The sequence below is a fragment of the Oryx dammah genome, unplaced genomic scaffold, assembly GCF_014754425.2.
Source record: "Oryx dammah isolate SB20612 unplaced genomic scaffold, SCBI_Odam_1.1 HiC_scaffold_26, whole genome shotgun sequence".
Taxonomy (NCBI): domain Eukaryota; kingdom Metazoa; phylum Chordata; class Mammalia; order Artiodactyla; family Bovidae; genus Oryx; species Oryx dammah.
Window position 1 is genome coordinate 56,920,180 of NW_024070210.1, and position 22,980 is coordinate 56,943,159.

General features: G+C 37.7%; 1 protein-coding gene across 1 annotated transcript in view; it reads left to right on the forward strand.

Annotated features, from left to right (window-relative positions):
• Window positions 1-22,980, forward strand: part of TRIP4 (thyroid hormone receptor interactor 4) — a 50,570-nt gene that overhangs the window by 5,864 nt on the left and 21,726 nt on the right. The window contains exons 3-11 of the mRNA XM_040226717.1: window positions 940-1,064; window positions 2,140-2,352; window positions 3,949-4,027; window positions 7,243-7,372; window positions 9,121-9,336; window positions 12,696-12,822; window positions 17,071-17,258; window positions 20,813-20,937; window positions 21,971-22,062. Coding sequence (XP_040082651.1) covers window positions 940-1,064; window positions 2,140-2,352; window positions 3,949-4,027; window positions 7,243-7,372; window positions 9,121-9,336; window positions 12,696-12,822; window positions 17,071-17,258; window positions 20,813-20,937; window positions 21,971-22,062 — 1,295 coding nt within the window. The remainder of the gene's footprint in view (window positions 1-939; window positions 1,065-2,139; window positions 2,353-3,948; window positions 4,028-7,242; window positions 7,373-9,120; window positions 9,337-12,695; window positions 12,823-17,070; window positions 17,259-20,812; window positions 20,938-21,970; window positions 22,063-22,980) is intronic.

A 22,980-nucleotide genomic window follows, 5' to 3' on the forward strand; every position in this document is an offset into this window, starting at 1 on the left:
CTCTGTCCATGGAATTCTCCAGGCAAGGATACTGGAGTGGGTTGTCATTTTCTCCTCCAAGGGGTCTTTCTCACCCAGGGATCGCACCCGAGTCTCCTGCATTATTAGCAGGTGGATTCTTTACCACTGAGCCACCTGGGAAGTCCAAGTTCAGTTCTACTTGATCTGTAAGGAATATTGTTTTAGTTCAGACTCCTTCAACTTAGAAAATACCACAAAAACTCTTGTTTGTAGCTTCAGAATAACTTGAAAAATTTAAAACATGGATTAAAGAAAAACTTTATACAGTAATGTAAGTAAATGTTGATCGGTTTCAGTATGAGTAGCATTTACAAGTAACTAATAAGTTAAACAGTACTAAAGATGAGCACCAAACTAAATAAGTCATTATCATTATACAGTCTAAAATGTCAGATTTTAATTTAACTTCTGTGTTTTTGGCTGTACTACATGACTTGCAGTACCTTGGTCCCCCCAGCAGGGCTTGAGCCCTGGCCCTTGGCAGTGAAAACTCGGGAGTCCTAACCACTGGGCAACCAGGGAATTCTATTTAATTTAACTTCTTTTTAAAAAAATTTTTATACTCTTTTTAAAAATTGGAAGATGATTGCTTTACAGTGTTGTGTTGGTTTCTGCCATGCAATGTAAATCAACCGTAAGTATAATTTAACTTCTTAATGTTATCCAGTAGTCTTTATCATTGACTGTAATCTTGAAAAATGATAGTTTGAATTTAATTCTGATTTGAGAGGAAGAGATAATTTAAAAACCTGCCTGAGTTCTTGACTCTAAATATTAAGCATTGCCTTCCCTTTATTAGCTATTAACTTACCAATGAATCTATTGGTACTATTCCCAATCTATCTATGTGTGTATATATATATATACACACACACACACACACATATGTTTTTTTCTTCTTCTTTAAATAAATGTTAGATGGCCAGAGATCAGGAGACCAGCTGAAGAGGAGTAGGCGGAAAGGGAGAAACAAACAGGAAGCTCCTGCATTTACTGAACCTGATACAACCACAGAGGTCAAAACACCTTTTGATTTGGCCAAGGTGAGTGCTCAGAAAATGAGGCTTTTTCTGCCTCTATGGAACAGATGAAACACCTGATACATTTCGGAGAGCAAGGGGTATACATTGGTCTAGAATGGCAACTTGCAACAAGTGCATGAATTTTAAAGAGTGATAATGATGGCATATTCCTTTCTATATGGTAGTTTGGTTGCTTTTTTTTTTTGCAGCTTGATTAGATTAATATCTTTTAGAGATTATAAATAGCTATGATAGTAAATATTTAAGGAAATGCACCACGGCTTCAATTTCAACATTTTTTGTGGGTTTGTACTGAAAGAATTTGAACTCTAGCTGTTTTAAGATGTTCCTATTTTAGAACATTCACTTCTACCACCGCTGTCATCGTTATTTAGCATTTAGAGCTCTTTCATAGTCTCTCTTGGCTCCCAAAGTGGCCCCATGAAGTAAGCAGAAATATTTATATTCAGGGTAGTTAGTTACACCAAGATGGAAGAGTAATGATGAAAAAATTCGTGGTGACCATGCAACAGCATGTGGAGAAGGGTTTCCAAAATAATGTGAACTTAAAAAAAAAACTGCTTTAAGCCTTTTGTTAATTGGAATAAAATGAGCAAAGACTGTCATAAGCAAAAGAAAAAATATGAATGACCAATAAACATTAAAAATGTTTATCCTTACCAGCAATTAAGTGACCAGTTTGTCCCCTTAGTTGCCTGGACTCTCCTGGTTTTAGCACTGAAAAGTCTTGTATTCTGAGATTTCCCCTGAGTCCTGGGCAAACAAGGATGGTTGATTATGCTACTAGTAATCAAATAAATACACATTAAATCCCCTGAGATACTACCTATCAAATTGTCAAAATTTTTGTTTTTGTTTTTGTTTTTGTTTTGACCGCACCACTCAGGTGTGAGATCTTAGTTCCCCAACCAGGAACTGAACCCATGCCCCTGTGCGGGAGCTCGGAGTCTTCACTACTAGACCACCAGGGAAGTCCCTATAAGTTATTATTGAATAGAACTGAGGTTTTTCTCTCCTGACCGCTTTCATTGTCATTAATTATTTGATGTTATTTCTGATGTCTTTGTACCATTAGGCACAAGACAACAGCAGCTCCTTGAAGAAGAAGACGAAGTTTGTCAGTTTATATACAAAAGAGGGACAGGACAAGCTTGCAGTCCTGATTCCAGGTCGCCACCCTTGTGACTGCCTGGGCCAGAAGCACAAGCTGATCAACAACTGTCTGATCTGTGGGAGGATTGTCTGTGAACAAGAGGGCTCTGGCCCCTGCTTGTTTTGTGGTTCTCTGGTAAATTGTTTCTCTCCTGTTTTACTGCACTTTGGTTTTGGTTTTTTACTATGCTTTTGACTTTATTACACCCCTGGTAAGTTCTCTTTTTCTTAGTAAATTTCTTCCCTAAGGTGTCCAGTAAATTAAAAAAAAATTTTTTTAATTGAAGTACAGTTAATTTACAGTGCTGTGCTGCCAGTAAATTATTATAGCATGAATTTTGGTCAAAAACCCAAGGTGATACCCTAGAATGAGGCCTATTTGTGAGAAGGACTTTGATCACATATATTGTGAGGAATCCAAGTCTTGTGTCAGATTAAATTCAATTCAAGAAAACTTTAGGGCCTGAAATGTCAAAAATTTTCGTCGGATCTCAGATGTGGCTCATATTTCTAGGGATGCAGAGTCACTGTGACATAATCCTCAGGTTTTTATAGCTTGTTTTTCCAGAACACCTTCTTTTTATAATGCTTCATTATCCGAGTGAGTGATCTCAAAAGTGTAGCTGTAATTACAAACACCCCAATGAGTTGTCTAGAAGGCTTGTTCTGCCAGGTGAGCTGACTGGCAGAAACAGTGGCATTTGCTGTTGGTGAAAGCATATTTTGTCTTGCTTTGTTTTCCCTTCTCTTTGGGGCCTTTAATTTTTCAATATACTCAGATAATAAGTTTATTGACAGTGGATGACCTGAAAAATGTAGTATCTAATACCAAAAATGTTCAGAAAACAGCAGCAAATATCCTCACATGTGGGGCTTTTCTCTAGAGAAATACCCGACAGCTGCTGGCCGGAACCCCATGTGCCATCAGGCAACTGCTAGCAAGTACGATGCTTTCTGTTAGGTCCCTTGGATCCTTCTGTTCAAGAAACAAAGTAATGTAAAGCAGATTGGCCTTGAATTCTTGCAGTTTTATTAATTAAGCTTAGTATGAAATTGTTTTTAAGTAAACTCCTTTTTTGAAGTAAAATACTTTTCTTATACTTGTAGTGATTTTATAACAGAATTTTTTCTTTGCTTAATATGTTTGTTACTTTACAAGTAGGTAATGTTTGAAGGCAAAGAAACAAAATCCATGTAAAAGCTAGACTAGTTTTCACTGTTGGCACTGTATTTTGCCTCTTTTTTTGACTCTTTTTAATAAGACACTTGGGGGACTTCCCTGGTGGTCCAGTGGTGAAGACTCTGTGATTCCACTGCCCCGTGGTGCAACCAAAAATAAATAAATAAATAAGAAACTTGCTTATAATTTCACTCGTAAGACTTGAATTTTATGATTAGAAATAGAAGACTTTTAAAAAAATGTATTTTTCTGTATTCTTGGTGGCAAATTTTTGTCTTTTGAAAGGTAGTTAGCCTTTTTTTTTAAACTAGCCATTTAGGCACACTTGCAGTGAGATCAGTTTTTTGTATGCTTCATAAAAGCAGGAAGAAATGGAAAGAGATTAGGGCGAAACTCATTTGTATATATATTTTTTGGTATATTTGTCTTGATTAAAAAACACTCTTATTATTTTATTGCTGTATCTAATGTGTAATTTGAAGTTACTTTTTAAGTATATCAAGCAAACAATATCTTTTAACCATTGGATCATGTGTTTTGTCACCTTATTAGGTATGTACTCATGAAGAACGAGATATTTTACAGCGTGACTCAAACAAGAGCCAGAAACTACTGAAGAAGCTCATGTCAGGTAGGCAGCAGTCTTTTAATTGGATCACTCTGGTGATGGATCTGTGATTATTGTATCTGTGATTGTTTCTCTTACTTGTATCCTGGTATGTAAGATGCAGTTTATTTACTCATTTATTCTCTAAGCATTTTTAAAAAAATATTAAAACCACCTAACATTGAGCAAAAAAAAATATATATATATAGTAATAATAATACTATTGGATTATAACCCAAAGAATATAATAAGAATTAACTGAATAAATTAATAAATGGGGGAGAAGGGACTGCTTTTATAGAATTCCAATTAATAAAATGAAGGAATTATGGGAACAGAAAATCATCATTTCTACACCACAATAGTAAAAATTGCTACAAGCAGGATCCACTAATGGATGTTGAAATTATTGGATGAAAGTTTAAGAATTGGAGATGTGCATGATTGTGGAAGAAAAGGAGAGACTGAAAAACCGTCACAATTTGAAAGGAGACTTAAGGAGAAAGGACAGCTAATTGCAGTGTAGGATCTTGAATTGGATCCCTAAACAGAAAAATAGTATCAGTGGAAAAGATGTTGAAATCCAAGTAAAGTCTGTAATTCAGTTAATGATATTGTACCAAAGTTAATTTCTTACTTTTGATAATTGTACTATGGTTATGTAAGATAAGGTACTAACATTAAAGTAAGATGAGTCAAAGTTACACAGGAATTCTCTGTTTTTTGCAACTCTTCACAGTTTTTTATAATTGAACAAAGCATAACAAAAATAGTTAAAGGGAAAACAACCTACTCAGCCCTTTCCATTTGTGCAGATATTTCGTTCCAGCTTTATTTCATAGTTGTTTTTTAAATATAGGTAGATTGATTGGTATTATGAAGTAGTAATCATAGTGTATACAGAATTTTATGTTTTCTCTTTTTAACTAATATTTTGTAATTGTTTATGTTGCCATTCATATTTGTACTTTTTAGTGCCTAAAAATAGTCACTAAATTTATTTATTATAATTTGATTATTTATTTTCCCATTACTGGATATTTTTACTCTTTCCAAATTATAAATGATAACACAAATGGTCCACTTTGTTAATACTGTATCTTTTGATTTATTTCCTTGGGATAAATTCCCAGGAATGGGATTACTGAGTTAAAGAATATGATCATTTTTGACACTTAAGACAATTTGCCATATTCTTTTATCAAAATACTATGCTGCTGCTGCTAAGTCACTTCAGTCATGTCCGACTCTGTGCGACCCCATAGAGGGCAGCCCACCAGGCTCTGCCCTCCCTGGGATTCTCCAGGCAAGAACGCTGGAGTGGGCTGCTGTTTCCTTCTCCAGTGCATGAAAGTGAAAAGTGAAAGTGAAGTCGCTCAGTCGGGTGCAACTCTTTGCGATCCCATAGACGGTAGCCTACCAGGCTTCTCCGTCCATGGGATTTTCCAGGCAAGCGTACTGGAGTGGGTTGCCACTGCCTTCTCCAGTACTGTGCTGCTGCTGCTAAGTCGCTTCAGTCATGTCCGACTTTGTGCGAGCCCATAGACGGCAGCCCACCAGGCTCCCCCATCCCTGCCAGGCAAGAACACTGGAGTGGGTTGCCATTTCCTTCTTCAGTGCATGAAAGTGAAAAATGAAAGTGAAGTCGCTCAGTCGTGTCCGACTCTTCATGACCCCGTGGACTGCAGCCTACCAGGCTCCTCTGCCCAGGCAAGAGTACTGGAGTGGGCTGCCATTGCCTTCTCCCAATACTGTGCTAGTCTACAACAATTAGTATTTTACCCCCAAACCTATCACTATTGGGTTTTGACATTTCATATTTTATTTTTATTGTCATCATTTTTAAAATTATTATTAATGAAGTAGAGCATGTCTCCATACTTTTTCCATTAGCATTTTTCTAGGGTCATGGGGTCGCTAAGAGTCGGACATGACTGAGTGACTTCACTTTCATTTTTCACTCTGATGCATTGGAGAAGGAAATGGCAACCCACTGCAGTGTTCTTGCCTTGAGAATCCCAGGGACAGGGGAGCCTGGTGGGCTGCCGTCTATGGGGTCGCACAGAGTTGGACATGACTGAAGCGACTTACCAGCAGGAGTAGCAGGGTCATTATTATGAAACAGGTGGTTCTCAGTGCCTTTTTTCTTTGGCTGCTTTGAGTCTTCATTGCAGCATGGGCTTTCTCTAGTTGTGGTGGGTGGGGGCTACTTTCTAGTTCTGTTGCTTGGGCTTCTAATTGTGGTGGCTTCTCTTGTTGCAAAATGTGGGCTTCAGTAGTTATGGCACATGGGCTTAATTGCCCCATGGCATGTAGGATTTTCCCAGACCAGGGATCAAACCCTTATCCCCTGTATTACAAGGTGGATCCCCAGCCACTGGGCCATCAGGGAAGCCCCAGTTCTTTTCTTACATTCAGAACATAAGAATCAATCTCTCTCTCTTTTTTTTTAATTTTAAAAGAAAGATTTGACAAGACTTTAAATAGGCCTAGTGTTTTAGGTAAAGAGAAAACCTTCATTATAGCCTAGTTGCTTTCCTAACACATTTTAGATCTTGATTCTATCATAATTTATGGCTATCTTTTCTGATATGTAGATTTATGGTATGTTGTCACTAGGGAGATCACACATGGATCGAGAAATGGATGTGGGCTTTAGAGTTAGACCTAAGGTTAAATCTTGTTTCCACCTTTTAATTTCTAACTTACCGAACTTGGTGAATTTATTAATGTTTCTGAACTTCAGTTTCTTTGTCCATAAAATAAAAACTGTCTTACAAGGCTATTGTGAGAATTAAGTAATATAATATGTAATTTTATAGTCATCATCATTGCTTTAACATCTGATAAGTTCTCATTATTGATTTCTGTTCCTTTCCTGAAATTTCTTCTCTTTTTTCCTTTTGTTATTTAGTTTTTAACTTTGATGTATAGAAGTAGTTTAAAGATGATATTCAGCCCTACTCAATGAAGTTTTTCATCAGTAAGGCATTTTTATGTTGTTTGATTAAACATTCTGTTACCCTTAGTAATCCACATTCCCGTAAGGAAAGAGGTGGATCCTTAATATTGATTGAGAACTCACTGTGTTTCAAGTGCTGCTTGATGCCTGAGGAAGTAAAGCTTGGCCTGTGGTACCTGTTTGTTTTCCATTAAAATGAAGGCTATCATTTGCTGCATATGATACAGCTAATTCGTATGATACACTGACACTGTTTGATTTCCTTATTGAATTTCAGGGACAGAGAATTCTGGGAAAGTGGACATCTCTACCAAAGACCTTCTTCCTCATCAAGAATTGCGATTTAAATCTGGTCTGGAGAAGGCTATCAAGCATAAAGACAAGCTGTTAGAGTTTGACAGAACTAGGTATGATGTGGTTAGAATTAAAAAGCCTAAGAAATAGAGTAGTCCATTATTTTGGCACTTTACCTACAGCAAAAGAAGAACAAATGCTCTGTGTAAGAGGTCAGCTGCTTGTTTTTGAATCATGTTTGACTAAGGCTCTCACCAAGAGGACCTAGCCTGCAACATGTTCTGTTTCTTGTCAAATGCTAGTGTATCCCCTGGAAAGTCGATTTGGATGGAATTCCCCACTTGTTGCACTTGAAGCCATTCAGTAATTCAGTCAACATAGGCTGGATACTCCATAAGAAGCTGTCTCTGGGAGAGTTACTACCATCTCGTGGGGACACATGACCTACTCTCCCCTTTTCCTTTGACACTAAATTTATTTTCTGATTTAATAATGTCCCTAAATTGAGTTTTATACTCCTGTGCTTTTGTCATTTAGCCCTCTCACCTTTCTTTAGGAGATAGGTTTATGATTTGTTAGTTCTAATTTTTTTTTCTTTTTTTGGGCAAAATACATGTTGAAACCCAATTAATGGTAAAAATGTTTGAATAGAATGTGTATGCTCACTTCTCAAGTAGCCATGTGGGAATCCTTAGAAAGACCCTGAATCTCTGACTGTGGCAATTGAATATGTCTATTGCTGGCATTATAATCCTTTGGTTATATATACCTACTACTTTCAAATCATTTGCTAGGAATACATGAGATATACTTTGACAGCTATTCCCTAAGTAAGCCCATCACAAGATCTTTAAATATCACTTTTACCCTTACTCAGTGAAATTTATCGTTAGAAATAGAGCACATTTTTTGATAAACAGAAACTGGAAAAGAGTCTCTATTGATGTTTCCCTTATGCCAGTGTGTTTCCAAGGGCACCAATTTCATTATGTAAGTTTGTGTATAGGACCATTCTCAGTCTATTTTAAAACTTTTATAATTCCAGCCAAGTCCTGGAAAATTGAAATCACAATCTGATTTTCAGTATTTCCCTATGCCTATGTATATCACTAATTAGTAATTATTCCTTTGAGACTGATTTTGTGATTTTGGAGTAGTCATTTCTTTGAGGCCCAGGTTTATTATCTATAGAAGGAAAGAGTTGGGTCATCAGGATTCCCTCTAGTTCTTAATTTCTTTGTTGGTATGATCTTAGAGATAAGCCTGATTGTCTTATCTTGGAACTTGGCCCTTGTATATTAAGTGAGGGACTGGGGATGAGGTTAGGGAGGGGGTGGAGGAGGTGGCGGGAACTGACGTGTAGTAGTAATGCAGTAATAAGATATCCTAAGAATAAGCTTCAGGATTGAGAGTCCAGGATAGAAGTCCAGTTTCTAAGCGAAGTGGCAGCAACTGGGTCTAGCAGGAGTAGTCTAGGTCCAGATTGTAGAAAGACTAGGTTATTGAGTAAGCTACCAAGACATGAACTCAGAGGCAGCAAAATGACCCATAAGCCCAGTTATAAGAAGGTGAGGGCTGGACTAGTAGGAAAATAGGAGGACAGTGGATATGGTGCTGTGTCCTTTTCTGCCCGAGGGTGAGATTCGTTCTAAGAGCTGAGCCTGCAGTGGGAATAAGGTATATACAGAAGCTGGAAATCAGAGCTTGACCTGGTTTGGGAACATTCTGGAGCATCTACATTTGAAATAATAACCTTCAGGACAGCATTTCAGAGTGAGCAACTTGTAACAGCTTCCCAATAGTCAAATCCTTGTTTGTTAACAGGTGAGCTAATTGCCATGTGTTCTTTTTCTTTCCTTAGCATTCGAAGGACCCAAGTCATTGATGATGAGTCAGATTACTTTGCTAGTGATTCTAACCAGTGGTTGTCCAAAATTGAGCGGGAGGCCATACAGAAGCGAGAAGAGGAGCTGAGAGAATTTCGACATGCCTCTCGGCTCTCTAAGAAGATCACCATTGATTTTGCAGGCAGGAAAATTGTGGAAGATGAAGATCCTCTAGCTGAGTATCACAGCAAGTAAGTGGGCAAAACCAGAAAGGTCTGAGAGAATTGGGGAATTTTAACTGTAAAGGATTTGCCCTCCCCCCAGGCCCACCCTTTAATGGGTTTGTTATTTTTGTTAATTTTTAAAGTATTCATTTGGAGTAGAAACATGGACGAGTAACTAAGAAAATTTTGAAAATGAGCAGTGAGGGTAACTTGCCTATTAGGTAACTACTGTGGTTTTATAAAAAGTTGTTTTTAAAGCAATGAGGTACAGTTTGGGCACAGGAATAGATAAATGTAATAGAATCCAGAAAAGACACCTGTATGTCTGCATTGTGTATATATGGGTGTATGTTTATAGTTACACAAAACTTTGCTGAACAGTAAGAAAAGGATTGAATAAATGAAGGGCTACCAGCTTTGAAAAAAAATCTACATTAGATCTCTTACCTCAAAAAAATCTCTACTTCAAAGTATGCTGTGATAATAAGTTTGACTAAAGAGTTAAATGCAAGAGAATTCCCTAGTGGTCTAGTGGTTAAGACTCTAAGCTTTCGCTGCTGGGAGTCCCAGTTTGATTCCTGGTCAGGGAACTAAGATCATATGAGCCCTATAGTGTCACCTCCTCCCACACCAAAAAAAGTTGAATACAAAAGAAATAAAAAGGATCAGAAGGAAACAAAATAGTAGAAATTTTTACTATAGTTAATGTCTTGGTATAATAAAGCTCTTTCTAAGCAAGATACAAAACCCAAAAGTCAAAAAGACTAAGATATTTTAAATAGTGTAAATAAGTACAAGACTGAGAGAAAGCATTTTAAACAGTTTTAACAGTTCAGAAAAGCAATACTTATACTATATAAAGACCTGCAAATTAAAAAGGTACATCCGACGGAAAAATGGGCAAAGGCTAAGAACAGATAATTTACAGGTAAGGAAATGAAAATAACCAATAAACATTTGAAAAGATGCTCAGCTTCTTATTTGGGAAATGCAAGCTTTGAAACATAATGTATCATTAAGTTGTTTGAAATTTATAATATTGCAGAATCTGTGACCAATAGTATGAATATGTTCTCTTCCTGTGGAGGGGAATAGTAAAATGTTCAAGTCTTATCACCAAGCATGAGCCCTGATGGAAACTATGGGTTTTGGTGATAATGATGTGTCAGTGTAGGTTGATCAGTTGTGACAAATGTATTAGTCCAGTGAGGGATAGTTGGTAATGGGAGAGGCTGTGTGTGTGGCAGGGGGGCGGTGGCGGGGGATCAGGAGGTAAATGGGGAATCTCTGAATCTTCCGTTCAGCTTTGCTTTGATCCTAAAGCTGCTCTAAAAAATAAAGTTTATTAAATAAAACTTGCATCATGGTCAGTTTCAGGTTATCAATATGAAGTCACTGAATATAGAGTTGAGAAAAGACGAATGTTAACTCTAGCATAGCACTGAAAAGAAAATGTGTGGATATCTCATTCCACACGTTTTGGAAATGGCATACATATCTCTGTCTCTCCTCTCTCTCTGTTACACACACACGCATGCACACACACACAAAACTGTATACAGGCGAACACAGTGATGCTCTGCTAACCCTGTCCTTGACCTTTCTCTTTGACTTGTGGCAGCTCCATCACAGATTTGCCCTAAACAGAGTTATTCGCTCCTTAAGGCAAATTCTACCACTAACTTCCGTAAATTTGTTTTCAACTATTGCATGTATGATACACAGATAGAAGGAAAAAATTATTTCTGGTGATGGGTATAGGAATTTTTCATTTTATATTAATTTGTGTTTTCTTGTTTTCCATAATATGCATGGATCATTATGCATGGATCATTTTTATAACAAAAATCATTTTTATGTTCAATAAAATGCAGTACAGCCTTTTAGAAGTAAAATTGGACACTATCTCAAAAATTTAAATTGTGCATAGCTTTTGACTTTTTGACACTAGTTACCAAGATGCTAGTTTCTTCATCTGTTTCTTAACAACAACAACAAAAAGAAGTTGCCATTCTGATACATAAAAAATGGTAGTTCTTCATAATTTTTATTCACTTTTTCCCCCCTTTGGTTGTATGCTAGTAAGTGTGAGCATTCTAAAATGTATTGAGTAGCTATTTGTATTTTTTCTTCAATAGATTCTGGAGTTCTAGATGTCCTTAACCAGTGGACTGTGTCTTAAATCTGTTTCCCTCCTTTAAATTTCACTATCCCTGTCCTATTTTAGACTCACTTCTTACCTCAAATTCTTGTACTTTTTGTTTTGTTTTGTCTTCACTTCATGCTTCGTTTCTGCTTTTCCCTTGCTTTGGAAATCCTTTCTCCCAACTTTGCCTTTCAAATATCTGCTTCCCCTTTGAACCTGCTTGGTACAACACATGGGATGATAAGTAGTAACTACCAGATGGATTGTATCTGTCTCATAGTAATAATTACATCCTCCCATGTTTTGTTTATCATTATTTTAGGTGTCTTAAACCTGCCACTTAGAGTCAAAGCTTCCTGAAGGAAGGAAAACCCTGATCTCTTCCCCTTTTAAGGTGCCTTCTGTGTAAGAAGTTCCTAACAAATACCTCTTTAATTGTATTCAAGGTCAGGTTCAGACTTCCCTGCTAGTAGAACCTTTTCCTGTAGAATTACCGTCATCCACAAATGTTTGTCAAGCAGGGACATGGTAGTACAGCAGCAAGTAATGAAGAGATGTAGAGCAGAGTAAGATACGGTTCTTGCAGGACCTGTGATCACTTACTAACCAGTAGGACTAGTTCCATAATCTTTAACTGAAATCATCACATTCTTTTATAGGTTGAGAGCCAAATATTCATAGCAAACACCATAGACACAGGATAACATGGGGTATATTTGGTAACTGTTTAAATAGTAAGTGCTGTAGGACTTCAGAGAAAGGAATAAGTACTTTTGTGCTGGGTGGGTGGAGGGACTCCTTAGAAATTCTGGGCCATGAAGCAAGGATAGAATTCAGATCAGCATAGAGGAATGGGCAGGGACTGTTGAGCAGGCAGAAGAATAATTGAACATGTTGAGAAATAGTCTGCCCTAGAATACTCTTATGTGGGTCAGACTGTTTCCAGGCAGGTTTTCTAATCTTGGCGTTTTTAATAATGTTGTTAAAAAATGAGTGATTATAATGTGTGCTACCTATTTTCTTAGTGTTCTGAAACTTTTACTAACTCCTCTTCCTTAGGGTTCTTGGAGTGAAGAGAAGAGAAGGGGAAATTAGTAGGGGGAGCAGGGAAGGTCATCCATGGATCCCTCTTTGAATTTCAAATTCTATTACTAATGAAGAGTCTTATGTGTGTGCCAACTAAGCATATTCTGAGCATAGGACATTGCCAATTATTGCATCCTTTGGTTTGTTATCACAGACTAGATGAGGCAATACATGCCATTGCCAATGGAACCTTGAACCAACCACTGACCAAATTGGATAGATCTTCTGAAGAGCCTTTGGGACTTCTGGTGAATCCCAACCTGTACCAGCCCCCTCCCCAGGTTAGTGGACCTTTGCTCTAACTGATGGTGAGAAAAGTTTGGGCCCAGATATTTCTTCTTTCAAGTGTGCCTGTTTCATAGTCTGTAGACGCCAATCTGCTCTCTTAATACTCCTGCCCACCTTATTCTCTGACTCAGTTTGTCCAATTTTTTTTGCAGCACTTGTGACAAGTTTCCATTTGAGTATTACCGAAGAGAAGGTTTTGTTAAGTATGCCAGAGGTTTAAGGGCTTCTCGGGTGGCACTAGTGGTGAAGAACCTGCCTATGGTCTCAATGCAGAAGACTGTAAGAGACACATGGGTTGGAAAGATTCCCTGGAAGAGGGCATGGCAATCCACTCCAGTATTCTTGCCTGGAAAATCCCATGGACAGAGAAGCCTGACGGGCTACAGACCATGGCGTTGCAAAGAGTCGGACACGACTAAAGCGACTTAGCACGCACACACGCATAGAGATTTAAACAGTACTCCCATGGTCCTTTTGTTAATGCTCTTTGCTTGTCTTTTATAGAATGTGGGTAGTCCCCTAGTGTTGTATTTTAAATTAATACATTAATTCACTTACTCATTGTTGTCATACATTTTGACATTAAGTACATTGAGCATCTAATGTGTATAATCCCAGAAGTAAGTGATCAACCAGACACTGCTTCTGTCCTCAAAGAACTCATGGACTAGTAGTGGAAAAGATTACATAGGCAGTTCTAATATTGATAAAGATATAAATAAGTACAGCAGAAACCCAGAGGAGGGAAAGACAGTTGAGAGGAATACAAGAGGCTTTTATAGGGAAGCTGGCATTCATTAAAAGTAAGTATCCTAGTAAATGGTGTTTGGGGATGGTGGGGAAAAAATAGTCCAGTCAGAATTAACTGTAGGAGCAAGGCATAGGAAATACATACACACACACACAGTTGAACAGTGTAGGGGAGGACTGGAAGTGGTGGCCCTCTGCACAGTCAAAAATTTGTGTTTAAGTTATAGCTGACCCTCTGTAAGGTAGTTCCACATCCACAGTAGGCTCTACATCTACAACCAACTACGGGTCATGTAGTTCTATAGTATTTATTATTGAAAAAAAGAAAACAAACACCTCACATATAAGTGGACCCACATAGTTCAAACCTGTGTCATTCAAGCATCAACTATATAGGGAATAGTGAATTTAGACTACAAATGTAGTACTCATAAAAGGAATTTTCATAGAAATAGAGTGGGGTTAAGTAGGTAGAGTCAGATCAATAAAGAGTTAAATGTTCAGCTAGAAAGTTTGCACATTTTTATTTCGTAAATGTGAATCATAAAATGATCTTACGCAGAGAGATGCAATCTGAGCAGTGCTTTAGACAGTTTAACTGGAAATCCTCATGTAGCACTGTACTTATCCAGGTTCTTTGCTGAATGCCCGCATGCATGCTTAGTTGTGTCCGACTTTTTGCAACCCCGTGGACTGCAGCATGCCAGGCTTCTCTGTCCTTGGGATTTTCCAGGCAAAAAATACTGGAGCAGTTTGCCATTTCCTACTCCAGGGGATCTTCTCGACCTAGGGATCAAACCTGAGTCTCTTGCTACTGCTGCATTGGCAGGTGGATTCTTTACCACTGTGCCACATGGGAAACCCTCTTTGCTAAGTGCTTGGAAATTAAAAGGTAAAAACCCTTGAGGTTTTTAAGCACTTCAAGTTTAATGGGAAGATGTGTTTGAATACAAAGAATTTCAGTTCCTTAAGATAATTGCTATAATAGACATGTCATTAAGAGAGAGATCATAAACTCACAGGAGTCACAAAATAAGTGGTGTTTGAGAAGAGACTTAAGGGATGAATAAGCAGACAGATTTGGGGAGGGACTTCTAGGTAGATGGTATAACATGTACAAAGGCTCTCAGCAGCTTGAGAGCACTGTAGGTTGGGAGAACCACAAGTAATTAAGTATTCTTAGAGATTACAGTGTACTGTTAAGTGTATTAGTTTCCCAGGGCAGCTGTAACAAAAGACCACAACTGATTGGCTTAAGACAACAGAACTTTATTCTCTCACAGTTCTCAACACTGAAATCAAAGTGTCGGCAGGGCCCCACTTCCTCCAAAAGTTCTGTGGGAGAGTGCTTCGTCGCTTCTTTGAGGTTCCGGTGGCCCTAGGCATCCCTTAGTTTATAGCTGCATCACTCTGCTCTTTGCCTCTCCCTCTATATGGACTTCTTCCCTATGTCTTTGTCTCTAGGTATTCTATCCCTTTTTTTCTCTCTCCTTTTGTAAGGGTATCAGTCACTGGATTTGGGGTTCACCCTAATCGACTCTATCTTAGCTTGATTACATCTGTTTGCAAATAAGGTCAATTTCACAAGTTCTGGGAGGACATAAATTTGAGAGGGATGCTACTCACTCCAGTATAGTAGGTAACATCATATCATGAAAGCCCTTATGTGTCAAGAGTTTGGTTTTATTCTAAAGTAGACAGGGAAGACAATGGGCTTCCCTGGTGGCTCAGATGATAAAGAATCCTCCTGCAATGCGGGAGACCTGGGTTCAATTGGGAAGATCCCCTGGAGGAGGGCAAGGCAACCCACTCCAGTATTCTTGCCTGGAGAACCCCCATGGACCAAGGACCCTGGCCGGCTACAGTCCATGGGGTCACAAAGAGTTGAACACGACTGAGTGACTAAGCACACACAGACAGACAGGAAAGAGTCTTTGAAGAATTTTAGCAGAAGACTGGCATGACTTGCATGCCTGTGTAGAGAGTGGATTGGAGGGAAAAGTAGGACAGAAGTAGGGAAATTGCTAGGACAGTGATTGAGCTAGCATAGTGTAAAGACGGTGAGGGCCCAGGTTGGTGTTACTCGGGCAGTAGAGAGTTATTTAGAGGTTAAGAATGGAGATGAGATGGGTTAGCAGACTAAAATAGTATTATTAAAAGACAAAAAGATTAATTTAGAACAGTAGCTGGGGTAGAAAAACAGGTAATAGGAATTAGAACTGTAATAGAGATAGAACCAGAGAATTTGGGCCTCAGGATTGTTGAAATACCAACATTTTTTTGAAATCATTTATTTCCCCTATAATGGATCAGTTGTGCTTCTGTGTTCCCACTTACAGACTTAAATCCCTGTGTAGTCATTACTCATATCTGCCTTATGTTTTGAACAGTTATTTAAGTGTCTGTCTTCTACTAGGATTTTAAGTTCCTTGAAAGCAAGAACCTTATCTTTTTTTGAATTTTATATGTCTTCCTACTTTATATATTTTCACATATGCTGCATTAAGTACTCAATAAATGTTTGTGGTTTGTTTTTTTTTAGTTATGACACAATTAATTACAGTCATTTTATTGCAGAAAGATTCTTAGAGATTCATTTAGTCCAATTCCATCATTTTACAGTTGAGAAAACTGAAATCTTAGGGGTTAAATGATTGCCTAGAGCCTCTACCGTCCTAACATTTTTGTTTTCCCTATAAATTATTAAATGAAAGATTAATAAATTAACACAACTGAGAACCTCATCATCCCAACAGAGCCCCTTTTTTTGTAAATAAATGTCAGAGCACTCAGTCTTCTTGCTCAGGAAGAAATGTTAACCTTTGTCATTCTCTGACTGAACTGCTGCCAAGACTCTAGCCTCCTATAATTATCCGTACCCTGTAATTTGGTATTCTTTTTACATGATAGGAGCCTTGTTTCAGTGTGCTCCATCCTCTCTTTTAGGGGACAAGTTGTTCATTGAGGTATAAGAGTATTAATAACTTCATACATCCAACAGTCAGAACCTCTGCCCCCTGGAAGCATCTGTTTGGCTTTATCATGGTAACAGTATGTGACCCAGTTCCTTAAGCATGTGAAGAACATGTGAACCAAAATGTTGAACCTTCATTTGGTTGATAGAACTGTATTTGGTAATTGTCTAGAATCCAGTATGGATCATTAATACATTTAAAGTGTTAATAATTTCAAATCAGTTATTTGGTCTGATAGTTGTGCTCTTGCTGAAATTAGCAAGCTATATTTGGAGAATTCAGCATTATCTAACTATCCTTCGAGATGGGACCATGTTATCATACCTGGGACTTCTACTGAATTTATATCTTCTCCACTTTTTTTGACTTTGTTTCAGACAAAGGTGGGGGTACATTTTTCTAAGAGAATGTTCCCAGCATGATTCAATATTATTATAATTCATCTCATTTTGTAGGCCTATTCCAGATTTTTCCCTTGTCAGACAAAATTATGTGTTTGATTTCTTTCTTGCATAGTGGATAGACCAGATGGGTGCGGCCTCACAGAAGAAGGCTTTCCGTCCAGCAGGATCAGGACTAGAGTTCAGCTCATGTCGGCATCAGTTTCGAATCCAGGACCAAGAATTTCAGGAAGGCTTTGATGGCGGCTGGTGCCTCTCTATGCATCAGCCTTGGGCTTCTCTGCTTGTCCGAGGGATTAAAAGGTAAGGACAGAAGTGAATTTTGACAGTGAAAGATTTTACGTAAATTTGATTTAGCTTTATGGATTGGGATTCTTCTTCCCAGCCTAGCAATGATTTATGATACCCTTCAGCACATAGAACTTTAAGCAGTGTATTCATGCATGTTATGGACTTTTTTTTTTACTGAATAGCTTAAAAAAACTGAGTTTAGAAAGACCACAGATCTTAGTCATAACAAAGAACAGAATGTAAGTTTTTTCTTCTTTGGAATGAAGTTTATTGAGAAAACTTCTCTTGCCTTTGCCTTTGTAATATAGCACTCAGCAACCTTAATGGTTTAATCCTATTGGAAATTCAGAGTTCTTATGCCTATTTACTAATTCTTAAAAGTCACTAGCCTAATTATGACTTTGTTTTTCTATCTGTACATCTATTTTTTAATGTGAATAACCATATTGAGAAGCTGTTTTACCACAAATTCCTTTTCTACAAAAAGTGGGGAGGAGTAGTGAGGATAAGTAGAGGTATTATAAAGTCGTACATGTGAGTAATGGTGATAGCTTACTCTTCCATGGTTTCATATATTTCCTCTGAGTTCAACTGTTCCTTTTGCTTTTGTAAATGTATACAGAAAATGAGCTAGAAAAAGAAAGATCATCTACAATTCTACTGCCTAGAAACAGCTATTGTTATAATTTTGGAGTGTTTGTTTAAATTCTTTATCCTTCACAAATTGTTATATAGTGAGGTCATAATATGTATATATATGTTTATGGTTTTCTTCATTCACTTACTGTTATATGTTCATTTTCCCTTGTTGTCCCAGTTTTATTGAGATGTCTGGACATAAAACATTGTCAGGGTATACAACATAATGATTACATATATATGTATATTTTGCAAAATGATCACCATGATATATTTGTCTTAAATCCATCACCTTGCATAGTTACAAATTTTTTTGTTTCTTTTAATGAGAACTTTTAAGACCTACTCTCTTAGCAACTTTCAAATATGCAATATAATATTATTAACTATAGTCACTGTGCTGTACATTACATCCCCAGGATTTATCTTATAATTAAAAGTTTGTACATTGTGACTGCCTTCACTCAGTTTATCACTGTATTTATGAGTTTGCTTTTTTCAGAGTCTACATGTAAAGTGAGATCATAAAATATTTATCTTTCTACCATAATTCTTCAAGGTTGGTCCAGATAGTGGCAAGTGCAAGACTTCGTTTTCTTTTATGGTTGAATAATCTTCATCCATCCACTGATGGACATTTACATTGTCTGCACGTCTTGGCTATTATAAATAATACTGCAGTGAGTGTGAGGATACAAATACCTATTTTTTCCTTCTTGTTTTATCTGTTAGAATTTTATATCCCTGCCAGTGTCCTAACTTATCCCAATAATAATGCCTTATATTTAAATACAATTTTATACTTTTCTAAACAGTAGCCGTATTGAAGTAGCTCAGTCCAGTATTATTACAGTCTTATTAAACACTTAAGCAGGAAAAGTGTTGATTGGATTGACCAAAAAATGTGTTTGGATTTTTCCATAACATGTTATGAAAAACCCGAATGAGGACTTCCCTGGTGGTCTAGTGGTTAAGAGTCCATCTTGCAATGCAAGGGACGGGGTTTCCATCACTGGTCAAGATCCCACATGCTGTGAGGCAGCTAAGCCTGTGCACTGCAAGTAGAAAGCCCATGAGCCACGACTGAAAAAGCCTGGGCACTCTAGAGCCTGTGGTGCAAAACAAGAGAAGCCTGCACACTGCAACTAGAGATAAGCTCACATGCTGCCATGTAGAGCCTGCGCATTGCAGCAAAGATCCAGTGCAGCCAAAAATAAAAAAACAAAAAAACCCAAACAAACATTTTGACCAACCCAATAGGTTGCTCTGAATTGCAAAGCCTAGTTAATGCCAGATGTGGATCTAGAGTTCTGGTTTTCAAAGTGCTGTTGCCACTCTTACTTTGTAAGCTTCAGTCATTTCTCTGCTTTCTTGAAAAAATTATTATCAGAATTTAGGAGCAGTCATTTCAACTTTAGTGTTGTTAGCTGTGATTTACCTTCTGTGAAGGTGCATTACCATTTTTCTCCCTTCTTGAAAGTCCGGCTTTGCCTCCTAAATGTTCCATGTACATAGTGGCATTACAAGTGCATGTGAATCTGCTGCTCCAGGGTACCTGGGCCCTCAGATGTCTGTTCTTATTCCGTTCTCTGTGGTTGAGGTGTCTTTCTTTCCCAAAGTAGCATACGAAACAGCTTGCTTTTTGCTGAAGGAATCAGAATGTTTACATTGCTCTCATCCTATTTTGGATCTGTGTTATCCACATTTTCTCACTGAAAAGAACAGGATGAACAGCATCCAACCCACATTCACTAATTCCACAGAAACAAAGTGGGTGGTTCTGCCACATTTGTGAGACTACTTTCCCAGTATCCCTTGGGATCATTTGGAGTAGAGGGAAGAAATATATTGATACATTCTCCACTTATTGGGTATCTACCATGTGCCTGGTACTCTTCCAATTCATCTCTGTTAGAAAACTAAGGATAAGAGAATTTCTCTGTTTCCCATTTATAAGGCAAATATAATAGGGTTATATTATCAGGCTACTTTATTTTGTCTTGTAGAAACTAAAGGAGACACATCTTTTGTAATCCTTAGAAAGTAGATAGCTGTTAACATTCTCTTGATTGCATTTTGTTATTCCACTTAAAGATTCTTTCAAATTAGTTAACAGGTTGTTTAATTATCTACAAAGAATATAACCCTTTATAAAATACTTAGAAAATATAAATTAATGTGGTTGCAATTTAAAGATGATAGCATTTTTATCTAGTTAAACTCTTAAATGGGTAACTGTGAAAGTACTATTCTTGAGGAGTTATGTGTGGGTGGGGATTTTTCTGTCAGGTTAGAGAACAATGAACAAATCTTTTATGACTCAAAGGCAGGGATTTTAATTTTTGTGGTACATCTCGGATGCTTTGAAAACAGAAGATTTGGATCGTGGAGGTCCAAAGGCTGGTGAAAGCTTCATTTCTGAGTTACAGAGATAGGTAAAAAATAGGATCTGAGAGAGATGATTTGTTCTAATGAAAGAGAAAACTAGGGAACAGGGTTCATATTCAAGTGAAAGGTATTATAGAAGAGCTTTTTTTTTCTACCAGAAATACCCCTTGTGGTGAGATATATCATCTGTAGATCTCTTGGCTCACCTGGATAATTTGCTGTATGTTAATAAGATCCTCCTGGAGAATGAAATAGCAGCCCACTCCAGTATTCTTGTCTGGAGAAACCATGGACAGAGGACCCTGGTGGGCTGCAGCCCATAGGGTTGCAGAGTCGGACATGCCTGAGCGACTTAGCTCGAACGTGTGAGATCCTCTATGGGAGGAGGACTCTAGTTATTAGCTAGGTCATGGCAATAGTTTTTTTTAGGCAGAAATGTCCATGTACCAGTCCTCCACATACTAGGAACTAAAGCATCACTGTTTTTTTAGTAGACACTAGCATTTAGATTCTTCCCACTAAATTTGTATTTGTTTAAGGGTGGAGGGCAGAAGTTGGTACACCCCTCACAGAGGAAGACTTTGGATAGCAGCCACAGCAAAAAGACCCTCTCCTCAAGAAGTCTCAGAACTCCAGACTACTTATCTCCTCCTCCGTGGGAAAGGTAACAGCCACATACTCTTCTGATTTCAGTCTTACTTTGTGGAGAGAAGTCATTGACGTTCATCCTCTTTCACTTCCTTCTTCTGTGGCTTTTTTTGGGGTTTTTTTTGGCTGAAAGGGACTTTAAACTGTGTGTGTGTGTGGCAAATCATGGACAGCTATTCAAAGCATTAAGTCCCCAAACAAGACAAAGAAAAATCTCAGTTCTCAGCACCAGGAATCAACCAACTAGTCTTAATTTTCTACATTTTTTGTTATTATGAGAGTAAAATAACTATAAATTCTGGGATCTTTAGATTGGGAAGAACAACCACAAATAAGACCTTTTTTCATTGAGAGTGACTCAAATAGACATCTGCAATCAGATTTGGACAGATCAAATTTAGTTGACTTCAGCAGTGAGTTATGAGAATCACTGCAAGCATTCTCAATTTATATCCTAAAAAATAGAATATAAATTTCTGACCATTGGTTGTCTTGGTTTCCTTCCCTGATTCAATGCATATAGTAGTTTTAAAGGTAAAATGAGAGAATAATTACAGAAGCACCTTTAAAAGTTAAGAAATCAAGCTTTAGGAATCAGAAGTGCATGTTTCCTTAAAAAGAACTTTTTGTTTTGACTGATATGATTGGGTTCTTTAAAATTTGTATTCTGACATTCTTATGTTTTTTTTACTACTTTTTTATAGTTGCCCCCTTGAAACCTCAAATTTCTGGAACCCAGCACTACCAAACTCTAGTCTGATCCAGCTGAGTATAGTGGAATTGATGTGTTTGAAGTGAAGTTGTGGGGTCCCTGAACTTCAGTGGTTTGAGGCTTATTTTCCTATAGCTTAGGATGTGGATAGTGGACTAAGCCAGTTAACCAACTTTTTTGTTAAAATTCAAATAATTATACTAGGTAACAAGCTTGATAGTTTTCCTTATGTCTATAAACAGATGAGAAAATGATTTATTCAGAATTAAACAGATTTGTGAGTTCCAGGGTCACAAAGAAGGAAATGTATATAATCCTTCTGTTACTGTCAATTTAGATGTGGAATTTCCCAGTGACTATCCATCAGGCTGTCTTCTGGGCTGTGTGGACCTAATTGACTGCTTATCCCAGAAGCAGTTTAAGGATCAGGTGAGTAAAGAACATTTCTTTTGGACAGATGCTTGATTTGCCAGGATAGCTGCCCTGTAGATTCTTCAGCTCAGAGTATCCTATATATGGTAAGGAGCTAGAAACTGAATTTAGACATGTGAGGAGAATCTCCTAAGGGGAAAATACTGGAGAGAGGAAAGACCACAGCAGAAGGAAACAAACAAACAAAAATGAAGCGATGATGTGCAGGACTGGTACCTGTACATTTCTGCCTAGAAAGCTACTGCCACAATCTGACTAATGAATGTAGAAGCCTTTTCCTTAATAAAGCTTTCCTGTTCTTGGGGAAGAAACTGTTCATTATTCCTTGAATTATTTCAGGTAGATGGTGGGAATGGTAGATTTTGTTATATACTCTGAAACATTTGGTCCAGCCTAGAGAACTCATGAAAGACGTGTATGTTTGAACTCTGCCTGCCTGGACCATGCCATCTTTGGGTATGTGTTTATGTTTGTGTATGCATCTTGTATGTATTTTTATTTATTTTGATTGCTAAAGATTTCCAGGTGGCTCAGTGGTAAAGAATCCGCCTGCCAATGCCAGAAGTGCATGTTCGGTCCTTGAGTTGGCAAGATCCCCTGGAGAAGGAAATAGCAACCCATTCCAGTATTTTGCCTGAGAAATCCTCTGACAGGAGCCTGGGGTTGCTGAGTCGGACACAACTGAGCAGAAAGCGCAGAGTTCAGCTTTGAACAGCAGAGGGAGCTGAAGGACTTTAGTTTAATCGGAAAACTTTAGAAATTCAGATCCTTATGTTAAGACTCAGACTAGCAGGAATCCAAAATAGGAAAGTCCCATCCTTAAAGAGTCTTACCTAAAAGTATGATTTTCCTGTTTTTTGGAACAGTTATGTTATGCAGTAGGGGTTCCACCACTGTACTTAAGAATATGTTCTT